At 36.9% G+C, this 13,390-nt stretch overlaps 1 protein-coding gene across 6 annotated transcripts in view; it reads left to right on the top strand.

Annotated features, from left to right (window-relative positions):
* Positions 1–13,390, top strand: part of ULK4 (unc-51 like kinase 4) — a 604,302-nt gene that overhangs the window by 478,384 nt on the left and 112,528 nt on the right. For all 6 annotated transcript variants that reach the window (XM_027585659.2, XM_027585655.2, XM_027585660.2 and 3 more), the window contains one exon: positions 4,672–4,857. In XM_027585659.2, the coding sequence (XP_027441460.2) occupies positions 4,672–4,857 (186 nt within the window). The remainder of the gene's footprint in view (positions 1–4,671; positions 4,858–13,390) is intronic.

Raw genomic sequence — 13,390 nt, 5'->3', positions numbered from 1 at the left:
AAAAGAAAAACAATACAGAAAAATCAATGAAGCAAAAACCTGACACTTAACAAAATTGAAAAATCTCTAGCAAAATAACAAAGATTAAAAAAAGACAAAATTACCAATAGAAGGAGTGAAACAGGAAATGTCAGTATAGATCCACAGTCATTAAAAGGATAATAGTGGAATATTCTGAATAATTTTATGCTCATAAATTTTGTAAGTAGAAATGGACAAATTCTTTAAAAAGTACCAAAACCCAGCTAAGATAAACACCTTAATAGTCCGATACTCATTAAAATCATTAAAGAAATTGAATTTGTAATTTAAAAATTCTGGAAAAGCCATCTCCTGGCCTAGATGATTTCAACCGAACATTGAAAGAGTTTTTAATACCAATTTTAAGGGGAGTTTTATGAAGATACTATTACCCTGATGCTAAACTAAAAAAAACCTACAAAAACAAAATATAACCTAAACCTACAATATCTCTTATAAACTTAGATACAAACATTTTCGAAAAAATATTAGCAAATTGTATACACCAGTGTATAAAAAGAATTAATACTATGACCAAGCAGGATTTATTGCATTTGCAAAGCTTGTTCAGTGTCCAAAAATGCAGCAATGTATTCTAACATATAAAGAAGTGAAAGAAGAAATATCACATGATCATATCAATTATTACAGAAAAAGGTATTTGACAAAGCCAGCACTCATGGTAAAAGTTCTCATCAAATTAGAATTAGAGGGGGAACTTCCTCAACTTGATAAAGGGCATCTATGCAAAACCTACACCTAACATCATACTTAATGGTAAAAGACTGAATCCTTTTTCTCTTCAATTGAGAACAAAGCAAGGGCATCTGTCTGCTTCCCCCCATTTTTATTCACTGTAGTACTGGAAGTTCTAATCAGTACAGTAAGGCAAGAAAAGAAATAAAAGACATACTGTATGAAAGAAAGAGCAAAAGCTATCCCTGTTTGCATGTGACACAACTGTCTATATAAAAAAATTCAAAGGGATCTACAGAAACACTCTTAGCATGAATACATGAGTTCAGCAAGGTTGCAGGATCCAAAATCACCAAACAAAAATCAGTTGTATTGCTATTATGACAGCGAACGTGTGGAAACAAATATTAAAATCACCATTTATAATTTGCAAAGAAAATTAAGTACTAAGATATAAATATAATAAAATGTATACAGAATCTATATCCTTGACATTGCAAACTTGTGATGAAAGAAATCAAAGAAGAGATACCTAAATGGAGAGACATTGCATGTTACTGCATTAGAAGACTCAACAGACTAAAAATGTCAGTTCTTGCCAGTTTCATGGACAATTTTAAGTCAATTCCTATTAAAATTCCAGTAAAGTATTTAATAAATAGACAAGCTTATTCTAAAATTTATGTAGAAAAATAATGGGCCTTAGCATAGCTAAAATAATTTGAAAAAGAATGAAGTTGGAGGAAACACTCTACCTGGTGTTAACACTTATTATATAGCTGCAATAACAAGATGGTGTATTATTATTGGTGGAGAGATAGACACTGAGATCAATGGAACAGAGTAGAGAACTAAGAAACAGTCTCACACAAACACGCCCAACTGATTTTTTAATGAAGATGTGAAAATAATTCAGTGGAGAAACCAATTTTTAAGAATGATGCTGGAATAATTGTACATTTGGTGGCAAAAATAAATAAAGAACCTCTTCCTAACCCTCATATTTTATTCAAAAATTTATTTAAATGTAAATTTTGAAACTTTTAGGAAAAAAAATAGAAAATCTTCAGGACTGAGGGCTAGGCGAAGAGTTTTTAAACTTGATACCAAAAGCACAATCCCAGTGAAATAAAATCACAAATTGGACCTAATCAAAATTAAAATTTTCTTTCTGCAAAAGAATAAAGTGGGTGAAAAGACAAGCTATGAACTGGGAGAAAATGTTTGCAAACCACATATCTGAAAAAGAAGTCATATCTAGAATATCTAAAGAACTTTGAAATATCAAAAATAAAGCAACAAACAATCCAGTTAGCAAAGGACAAAAGATATGAACAGATGAAAAGATATTCACTGTCAGTTGCAAGTAGGGAAATGCAAATTAAAACCACAATGAGCTATCACCACCTGCGTATTAGGGTGGTTAAAATAAAAAATACTGATAACACCAAATGCTGGTAAAGATGCTGAGAAACTGGATCTCTTATACATTGTTTCTAGGAATATAAAATTGTAAAATGGTACAGCCATTCTGGAAAACAGTTCACTAGTTTCTTAAAAACCTAAACATGAGCCTCCCATTCAACCCAATAATGTACTCTTGGGCATTTATGTCAATGAGAAATAAAAGTTTATGTTCACATAAAAACTTGCACAAATGTTCTCATAGTAGTTTTACTTGGGATAGCTCCAAATTGGAAATAATTCAAATTTCCTTTAAGGAGTAAGTAGTTAAACTGTGGTACATCATACCATGGGATGCAACTCAGTAATAAAAAGAAATGAACTGTTGATACTCACAAAAACTTGGATGAATCTCAAAGAAATTATGTTGAGTGAAGAAAGCCATATGTACTATGTGCTTTCATTTATGTAACTTACTTGAAACGACAAAATGGCCAACAGGTTAGTGGTTGCCGGGAATTAGACATGGAGGAGGGAGAGAGCTGGCTTTTGCTATGAAAAGAATCTTTATGATAGAATTGTTCTTTATCTTAAGGTAGTGGGTGTTGCCAAATCTACTCATGTGATAAAATGGCATAGAACTAAATATATATGTATACACACACAACACACGTGTAAAAGCAGTAGAATCTGAATAAGTTCAGTGGATTATATCAATGTTAATTTCCTGGTTGTGCTATTGTACTTTAGTTATGGAAGATGTTTCCATTGGGGAAAATGGGTGAAATATGTATGAGATCTCTCTGTACTGTTTCTTACAACTACATACGAACCTACAGATATCTCAGAATAAAAGATTAATTCACATGCAAAAAATGAAGTTGGACCCCTGCAATACCATATTCAAAATTAACTCAAAATGGATCAAAGATCTAAATGTAAAAGCTAAAACTATAACATTCTTAGAAGAAAAAATAAATGTAAGAGCTAAAAATTTAAAAAATTCTTAGAAGCATAAATCTCAGAACATTGGAGTAAGTGATGGTTTCTTCGGTAGGATACCAAAATCACAAACAATAAAAAAATAGATGAATTTGGATTCATCAAAATAAAATATTTTGTGCTTTAAGGATACTATCAAGAAAGTGAAAAGACAACCCACAGAATAGGAAAACATTTTTGAAAATCTGCTAAGGGACTTGTTTTTAAAATATATAAAGAATACTAAGTCTTGGTTATAAAATGGCAGATGACCCATTTTATAAAAGGGCAAAGGATCTGAATAGACATTTCTCCAAAGAAGATGTACAAATGGCCAATAAGCAGATGAAAAGCTGCTCCCCATTATTAGTCATTATGGAAGTACAAATGAAAACCAGTGAGTTACCACTCTGTACCTACTAGGATGGCTGTAATTAAACATACAGATAACAGCAAGTGTTGGTGAGAATGTGGAGAAACTGGAACCCTCCTACGTTGCTGGTGCTAATGGCAGCTTTGAAAAACAGTCTGGCAGTTCCTCAAAAGGTTAGACATAGAATTATCATATGACCCAGCAACCATTTCTAGGTATACACCCAAAAGAAATGAAAACCTAGTCTGCACCAAAACTTATACACAAATGTTCACAGCAGTATTATTCATAATAGCCAGAAAGTGAAAACAACCCAAATGTTCATCAACTGATGAATGGATAAACAAAATGTGGTCTGTTCATACAACAGGATGTTTATATGCTAAACAATAAAAAGAAATACTGTTATATGCTATAGCAGGGATGAATTCTGAAAACATTATACTAAGTAAAAGAAGCCAATCACAAAGGATCCTATTTTTGTATGATTTCATGTTTCAGATAATGAAAAAAAATTCTAAAATTGATTGTGGTGATGGTTGCACAACTCAGCATATACTAAAAATCCTTGCATTCTACATGTTAAATGAGTAAATGGCACAGGAATTGCATCTCAAGCTCTTACCAATAACCTTTCCATTTTTAAAGTTTTATTTTAAGATGCTTTGAAGGATGATGATTATTATTTCATACTATACCTTTTAATACAGAACAGAAACAATGCTTTCTGTCCCACCGGTTTAGTCAATAATTTGGACACGGACAAGTTCAGAATGTTCCTTTGTGTCTCCTAGGAAGTAGATTTTTCCTAAACAAGTCGATAGTAAGCAAGAATGGTTGGGTCGTGCTCCCAAAAATTCAGGCTATTTCCATTCCTACAGATGGACACACACGCCTGTGTGAATATATTCACATATTAGGAATGCATATAAAATATATGCTGGTCCTCTGCTTGTTACAGGCTGTTCTTTACTATGGATTAAAGAAAGGACTGAGGGACTTTCTTCTGATTTCATGCTATTAGCCTTGGCTCATTGTATGCATTTTGAAAGAGATTTAAAAAAATCCTGAGTTAGTCAATCTTTGTACTCACTTAGACTGACATTCTTCCCTTTGAGCCAAATTTTCCTGTGTTTCTTGAGGAATACCAGCACTGTCCTCAATTAACTTAAGTAGTCCTGTTTGTTAATTTGCAGCTTCCAAATGAGGATCCTGAAATTTTTGAAGTGTCATCCAAATGTCTGTCCATACTGGTTCAGCTGTATGGAGGGGAAAACCCAGACAGCCTGTCTCCTGAAAATGCAGAGAACTTTGCCGATTTACTGACATCTAAGGAGGACCCAAAAGAGCAGAAGCTTCTGTTGAAGATTCTCAGAAGAATGGTGAGTCCCTACGGAAACTGGGGCCAGGGTGGGTGGCTTCAGTGGCAGCTGATGGAAGAGAGTAGTGATTTTCTTCCACCGGATTTCAGTAAAAGAATTCCTGGGTACCTTTCTCGGCGGTCACCTCTTGATAACATTTATTGCGTTCTGCTTGTCTATCTGCATATACACGTATTTTTTTTTCCTGAACTGTTGAAGAATAAATTAGAGACATTGTGCCCTCTCACCCCTTAAGGCATTAAATGTACATTTTCTAACAAAATGGATGTTCTTTTCACCACAGTAATCAAAATCAAGAAATTTAACATTGGTACCCTTCTTTTACTGATGGGTTATCCATATTCCAATTCTGTCAATTGCTCCAATAATGTCTTTTAATGTCTTTTATAGCTTTTTTTTTTTTTTCCTGGTACAGGATCCAGTCCAGGATCACATATGTTGGTAGACACTTGTCTTTAATCTGGACTAGTCCTGCTGCCTTTCTTCATCTTGCATGGCATTTTTGAAGAATATAGGCTGGGTGTTCTGTAGGCTCTCATTCAGTTTGGGTCTGTGTAATGTTTTGTGATGATTAGATTCAGGAAAACCCCAGAAGGGAAATTGTGTCTTTCTCACTCCTTCACACCCAGAGGCTCATGACGTCTGTTTGCCCCTTCACTGGTGATGTTAATTTTGATCACTGGGATTAGTCGATGGCAGCCATTATTTTTAATGTTGCAATGGTTGCAAGATGGAGATCTTCTGACTTCCAACATTTCTAACTCCCAATATTCTACTTTAAGGAAAAAATTTCCTTTTGCCCCATCGGTTTTGTTTTATATTTTACAAATGTCTATAGCTGATGTTTATTGGAAAGTACTTTTGAAAACTGACTCATTTTCTTTTTACAGTAGCTATTATTCTGCTGGTTTGGAAAGCCATTATATATTGTAGCTATTGTTGAAATTAATGAAGGGGTGGAGGTCCCATTCGTCTATGTCATGTTCTGGCTTGTCAGTCTGTGTTTACCTCTAGATACAGATATCTTGAGGAGTCCGTTGGCAGTGGAGGCTACGGATGCCCCCAGAGACTTATATTCAAGACAACTTTTGTGCCAGTTGGTAGACAACTGTAGTGCGTGACCCAGCTAAATCTATAGGGCAGGTTATGGGTGACAGATTAGAAGAGAGATAGAGATTTACCCTGAAATGATTTCTTTACAGTTTCTGACATGCCACCTATAGGGCCAATTAGATTCTGTTTGGGGAAGAAAGTTAAATCCAAGTGACTTTGACCTGTATATGTAAAAACAGAAGTTGTTTCTGATACTGCTCATCCTTTTTCATTTTTTAATTGAGGTAATATATATTATTGTATATATAACATATATGTTTATATATAAGACAATATATAATGTATATTATATATAAATATTATTTATATATATAACATAAAATTTACCATCTCAACCAGTTTTAATTATACAGTTCAGTGGTATTGTGTGCATTCTAATTTCTGTCTCCATAAATTTGTCTACTCTCAGTCCCTCCTATAAGTGGAAGCATACAATATTTGCCCTTTTATGTCTGGCTTATTTCACTTCGTGTAGTATCTTTGGGGTTCATCCATGGTGTAACCTGTGCCAGAATTTCCTTCCTTTTTAAGGTTGAAAAATGTTCCATTGTGTGTATAGACCACATTTTATTTATCTTTCCATCTGTTGATGGACATTTGGGTGGTTTCTACCTTTTCTGCTCCACTTATTTTTTTTTTTGTCTTTTTATTATTATCCAATAGACTCATGGCATTTTCTTTTTTTCAGTGTGTTGTAATCCACTGCTTTCTATTATGTGGCCAGTGAGAACCTCTTCTGGGGGGACTGTGTCTTTTGACATGCCCCCATCATTTTTTTTTGAGCACTTCCATCTTTTTTCTTTTTGTAATCACGTGTGTATTCTCTTTTTGTAATTGAAGTGTTGACAATGTTATGATTAGTTTCAGGTGTACAACATAGCGATTCAACAATTCCTTCTATACATTACAGTGTTCACCACAATAAATGTGGTTCTGTCACCGTACAAAGTTTTTTAAAATTATTGCCTATATTCCCTATGTTGTACTTTTCATCCCTGTGATGCATTTATTTTATAAATGGAAGTTGGTACTTCTTAAACCCCTTCAGCTATTTCGCCCACCCCCACCCCTCTTCCCCCTGGCCATTACCAGTTTGTTCTCTATATTTGAGTTTGTTTCTGTTTTTGTTTATTGTGTGTTGTAGAGTCCACATATAAGTAAAATCATGTGGTAGTTTTCTTTCTCTGTCTGACTTATTTTGCTTAACATAATACTCTCTAGGTCCATCCATGCTGTTGCAAATGGCAAGATTTCATTCTTTCTATGGCAGAGTATATATATTTGTATAAATATGTATATATTGCATATATATATTTCATTGTATATTCATAGTGTGTATGCATATATATACAAACACACATGCACAGACACATACATCTTCTTTATCCATTCATCTATCAATGGATGCTTAGGTTGCTTCTGTATCTTGGCTATTATAAATAATTGGCTGCAATTGGTATTAAATATTTGGTAGAATTCTCCAGTGAAATCATTTAGGCCAGGAGATTGCTTTTTGGGAATTTTTAAATTATGAATTCAATTTCTTTAATGATTATAGGACTGTTAAGGTGTTTACCTTAGCTGAGTTTTGTTACTTTTTAAAGAATTTGTCCATTTCTTCTAGTTTCAGAATTTATGAGCATAAAATTATTCAGAATGTTCTGCTGTTATCTTTTTCAAATTAGTGTTTTCCTTTTCTTTGGTTAAATACCCAGTAGTGGAATTACTGGATCATATGGTATTTCTCATTTTTTCAAGGACCTCCATATTGTTTTCCACAGTGGCTATACCAGTTGACATCCAACGTGCACAAGAGGTTGGGGTTCCCTTTTCTCTACCTCATCACCAAAACTTATTTTTTGTCTTTTTGATTCTAACCATTGTGACAGGTGTGAGGTGGTGTCTCATTGTGGTTTTGACTTGCATTTCCCTGTTGATGAGTGATGTTGAGCATCTTTACTTGTATGGTTGGGCATCTGTGTGTCTTCTTTGGAAAAATATCTGTTGAGGTCCTTTGCTCATTTTTTCATCAAATTGGTTTTTTGGTGTTGAGTTGTGTGACTTCTTTAAATATATTGGATATTACCCTCTTATCGAATGTATCACTTGCAAATATCTTCTCTCATTTAATAGATTGCCTTTTTGTTTTGTTGATGGTTTCCTTTGCTCTGCAAAAGCTTTTTAGTTTGGTGGTGTCCTAATAGTGTATCTTTGCTTTTGTTTCCCCTGCCTCAGGAGACATCTAGAAAAATGTTGCTATAGCTGATGTCAGAGACATTATTGCATGTGTTTTCTTCTAGGATTTTTATGGTTTTAGGTCTCACATGTAGGTCCTGAATCCGTTTATTTTGGGTATGGTGTAAGAAAATGGCCCAATTTCATTCTTACACATGTAGCTGTCCAGTTTTCCCAGCACCATTTACTGAAGAGACTGTCTTTCCTTCATTGTATATTCTTGCCTCCTTTGTTGTAGATTAACTGATCATGTAAGTGTGGGTTTATTTCTGGGCTCTCTATTGAGCACTTTCCATCATAACATGATATTCCAGGTTCATCTTCTACCTTTTTTCTGCAGCAGCCCTGGAGTTAGCCATTCCTCCAAGGAACCATGGAACTTTTCCCGGAGTTTTCTTTCTTTTCATTTAGAAAACAAGATACAAAGATGTTCAACGGTGAAGTTATGAGGACTGTTTGCTTAACAAGAAAAACAGCCTGGACAGTCCCAAGAGTCCTATCCCAAGTTGTACCATCTCATAGAGGAAAGCTCTGCAAGTCACTGTCACCCTGATGTCTCTGACTTAGCTACGCAGGAATGCCCACCATGTTTGCAGGCCAGCCATCTGTGAGGCATGTTTTAAAATCTCCCAAAGCTTTCTAAATTACCCTGGGTCAGTCAGTGGTGGGTTCAAGTTGTGTAAAACACAGTCAGGGATTCTGAGGCCCATTCAGCTCAGCTGAGGCCTGGAACTTGCCTATCCTGAAACTCAGTTCTTTTTTTTTTAATTTAATTTTATTATGTTATGTTGTCACATACAATACATCATTAGTTTTTGATGTGGTGATCCATGCTTCATTGTTTTCGTATAACACCCAGTGCTCCATGCAGTACATGCCCTCCTTAATACCCATCACCGGGCTAACCCATCCCCCCACCCCCATCCCCTCTAAAACCCTCAGTTTGTTTCTCAGAGTCCATAGTCTCTCGTGGTTCATCTCCCCCTCCGATTTCCTCCCCCTTCATTTTTCCCTTTCTTCTCCTAATGTCCTCCATGCTATCCCTTATGTTCCACAAATAAGTGAAACTATATGATAATTGACTTTCTCTGCTTGACTTATTTCACTTAGCATCATCTCCTCCAGTCCCATCCATGTTGATGTAAAAGTTGGGTATTCATCCTTTCTGATGGCTGAGTAATATTCCATTGTATATATGGACCACATCTTCTTTATCCATTCATCTGTTGAAGGGCATCTTGGCTCTTTCCACAGTTTGGCTATTGCAGACATTGCTGCTATGAACATTGGGGTGCACATGGCCCTTCTTTTCACTAAATCTGTGTCTTTGGGGTAAATACCCAGTAGTGCAATTGCTGGGTCATAGGGTAGCTCTATTTTTAATTTTTTGAGGCACCTCCACACTGTTTTCCAAAGTGGCTGTACCAACTTCCATTCCCACCAACAGTGTAAGAGGGTTCCCATTTCTCCACAACCTCTCCAACATTTGTTGTTTCTTGCCTTGTCAATTTTTGCCATTCTAACTGGTGTAAGGTGGTATCTTAATGTGGTTTTGATTTGAATTTCCCTGATGGCTAATGATGATGAACATTTTTTCATGTGTCTGTTAACCATTTGTATGTCTTCTGTGGAGAAGTGTCTGTTCATGTCTTCTGCCCATTTTTTGACTTGATTATTTGTTTTTTGGGTGTTGAGTTTGAGAAGTTCTTTATAGATCTTGGATACCAGCCCTTTATCTGTAGTGTCATTTGCAAATATCTTCTCCCATTCTGTGAGTTGCCTCTTTGTTTTGTTGACTGTTTCCTTTGCTGTGCAGAAGCTTTTTATCTTGATGAAGTCCCAAAAGTTCATTTTTGCTTTTGTTTCACTAGCCTTTGGAGATGAATCTTGAAAGAAGCTGCTGTGGCTGATGTCAAAGAGGTTACTGCCTATGTTCTCGTCTAGGATTTTGATGGATTCCTGTCTCACATTGAGGTCTTTCATCCATTTAGAGTTTATCTTTGTGTGTGGTGTTAGAGAATGGTCGAGTTTCATTCTTCTGTATATAGCTGTCCAATTTTCCTAGCACCATTTACTGGAGAGACTGTCTTTTTTTCATTGCATATTTTTTCCTGCTTTGTCGAAGATTATTTGACCATAGAGTTGAGGGTCCATATCTGGGCTCTCTATTCTGTTCCATTGGTCTGTATGTCTGTTTTTGTGCCAGTACCATGCTGTCTTGGTGATCACTGCTTTGTAATATAGCTTGATATTGGACAACGTGATGCCCCCAGCTTTTTTTTTTTTTTTAGTGGAATAACGTTTTATTTTTTTCTTTAAATTTTTTATTGTTATGTTAATCACGTTACATTACATCATTAGTTTTTGATGTACTGTTCCATGATTCATTGTTTGTGCATAACACCCAGTGCTCCACAGAGAACGTGCCCTCTTTAATACTCATCACCAGGCTAACCCATCCCCCCACCCCCCACCTGTCTAGAACCCTCAGTTTGTTTTTTAGAGTCCGTTGTCTCTCATGGTTTGTCTCCCCCTCCGATTTCCTCCCCTTCATTCTTCCCCTCCTGCTATCTTCTTTTTTTTTTTTCTTAACATATCTTGCATTATTTGTTTCAGAGGTACAGATCTGTGATTCAACAGTCTTACACAATTCACAGCACTCACCATAGCACATACCCTCCCCAATGTCTGTCACCCAGCCACCCCATCCCTCCCACTCCACCCCCGCTCCAGCAACCCTCAGTTTGTTTCCTGAGATTAAGAATTCCTCATATCAGTGAGGTCATATGACACATGTCTTTCTCTCTGATTGACTTATTTCGCTCAGCATAACACCCTCTAGTTCCATCCACGTCGTTGCAAATGGCAAGCTCTCATTCCTTTTGATGGCTGCATAATATTCCATTTTATATATATACCACATCTTCGTTATCCATTCATCTGTCGATGGACATCTTGGCTCTTTCCACAGTTTGGCTATTGTGGACATTGCTGCTATAAACATCGGGGTGCATGTACCCCTTCGGATCCCTACATTTGTATCTTTGGGGTAAATACCCAGTAGTGCAATTGCTGGATCATATGGTAGCTCTATTTTCAACTGTTTGAGGAACCTCCTTACTGTTTTCCAGAGTGATTGCACCAGCTTGCATTCCCACCAACAGTGTAGGAGGGCTCCCTTTTCTCCGGTGATGCCCCCAGCTGTTTTTCTTTTTCAACATTTCCTTGGCAATTCAGGGTCTTTTTTGATTCTGTACAGATTTTAGGATTGTTTGTTCTAGCACTTTGAAAAATGTCATTGGAATTTTGATCAGGATGGCATTGAAGGTATAGATTGCTCTGGGTAGCATAGACTTTTAACAATGTTTATTCTTCCAATCCATGAGCATGGGATGTTTTTCCATCTTTTGTGGGTCTTCTTCAGTTTCTTTCATGAGTGTTCTATAGTTCCTAGAGTATAGATCATTTCCCTCATTGGTTAGGTTTATTCTGAGGTATCTTATGGTTTTTGGTGCTATTGTAAATGGAATCGTTTCTCTAATTTTTACTTTCTACAGTTGCATTGTTAGTGTATAAGAAAGCAACTGATTTCTGTGCATTGATTTTGTATCCTGCCACATTACTGAATTGCTATATGAGTTCTAGTAATTTGGGGGTGGAGTCTGAAACTCAATTCTGTTCACACTTAACACTGAGTTCAGTACATTCAGAGAGAAATGGCAGCAGATTATTCAGAATTGTATAATGCCAGCACCCACTCCAAGAGTGATTTAGTCCTTCCTCCTGTCTGTCCCACTGCTCCCTGTCCTTACCTCTGTGGCAACCATTTTTCTAACCGTTGGCTTACTTTCTGTTCTCATCTGCATATTACCAGGGTAGTGTTGTGGTCTTGTTCACCTGCTTCCGTATCTTTATCACGTTACAGTGTCTGATCCATAAAAGGTGGTCAGCAGATGTTTATAACTGTGCTAGTGCCTGCATTGAGTACTTTTTGGTACATTGTCTCATTTAACAGCAACTCTAGAGGTCAGCCCCACAGATCATTCCTGTTTTACACAGTTCAAAACTAAGACTCAGAGAACTTAAGTAATGTTCCCAAGGCCACCAAGTAGGAGACGGAGGAGCTGATACCAAGTTGGATTGCCCCTTGCCTGTGCCCTTTCCAAGTAGCTGGCCGCCTAGCCACTGCTGCCCATTACTGACATGGACTCTATGGGTACTCATCAAGCTGACTTTGGCCAAATTTTGATCTGGAAAGTACTTGAGAGATTTATTCTTTCATTCATGGAAAAACAAGTCATAGAATTCTTTCTATGTGCCAGTGTGGCACCGAGGATACTAGGACAGTAACACATCATCTTCCTGCTCCCGATTCTCGCGAGAGAAAAACACCCAGCTTCATTGCAAAGCAGAATGCAATCCGTGCTATAGTGGAGGGGCCAGCGAGGTTCCACAGGAACAAACCCTTTAGGGATGAAGTTGGCAAGGTCGTCCACACATGGAAAGGAGGAAATACATCCTGAGCAAAGGATCTGAGATTTATGGAGCTAGAATGGAAGACATAAGAAAAGGGCCAAGAAAGATCAGACCGTTCCAGTAGCAATTTTAGTAGCCTTTGGAGTTGGGACACTATTTTCTGGAATTAGGAAATTCTGGCCTCTGAAACAAAAGGGCAGTGGCAGCATCTAATTGAATTCCAATTATCTGTACTGGGGAATAACTTTATCATAGTAGCTGGCATGTAATAAGTGTGTAATAGGTCTCCAATGAGCTGAGTAAGGAATATCTATAAAATCTCTGCTTTTGTTATTGGCAGTTGTTCATTTTCACCGTTCACAGTGTGTATTGTGAGCTCACTTTAGTGCTTTAGGGATGCATATGTCCGACTGAGAGGGACGTCATAGGGCATGTAGTTAGCCCACAGTCCGCTGTCCCAGTCTCCTCCACGTATCCCTGCCAAGTTTCTGTGGAGTGGATGAGATCGGATAGGCAGATATGTGGAGGACAGAAACTCAAAAGATCCAGCAATGTAAGCATAGCTTTCCTGTGGCCTTCAGGAGGCCAGCCTTTCAGGCTCATCTCACCTCACATGACTAGAGGAACAAGATATGACAGAGAAGCAGAGACCCTTCTAGATTAATTACCTGCTGTCAGTAATTGGATTGAGGAGGACTGATAGGTGCAG

The sequence above is a fragment of the Zalophus californianus genome, chromosome 1 (genome assembly GCF_009762305.2).
Source record: "Zalophus californianus isolate mZalCal1 chromosome 1, mZalCal1.pri.v2, whole genome shotgun sequence".
Taxonomy (NCBI): domain Eukaryota; kingdom Metazoa; phylum Chordata; class Mammalia; order Carnivora; family Otariidae; genus Zalophus; species Zalophus californianus.
The sequence above is the reverse complement of the archived record's forward strand: the minus strand, read 5'-3'. Positions and strand labels throughout refer to the sequence as shown.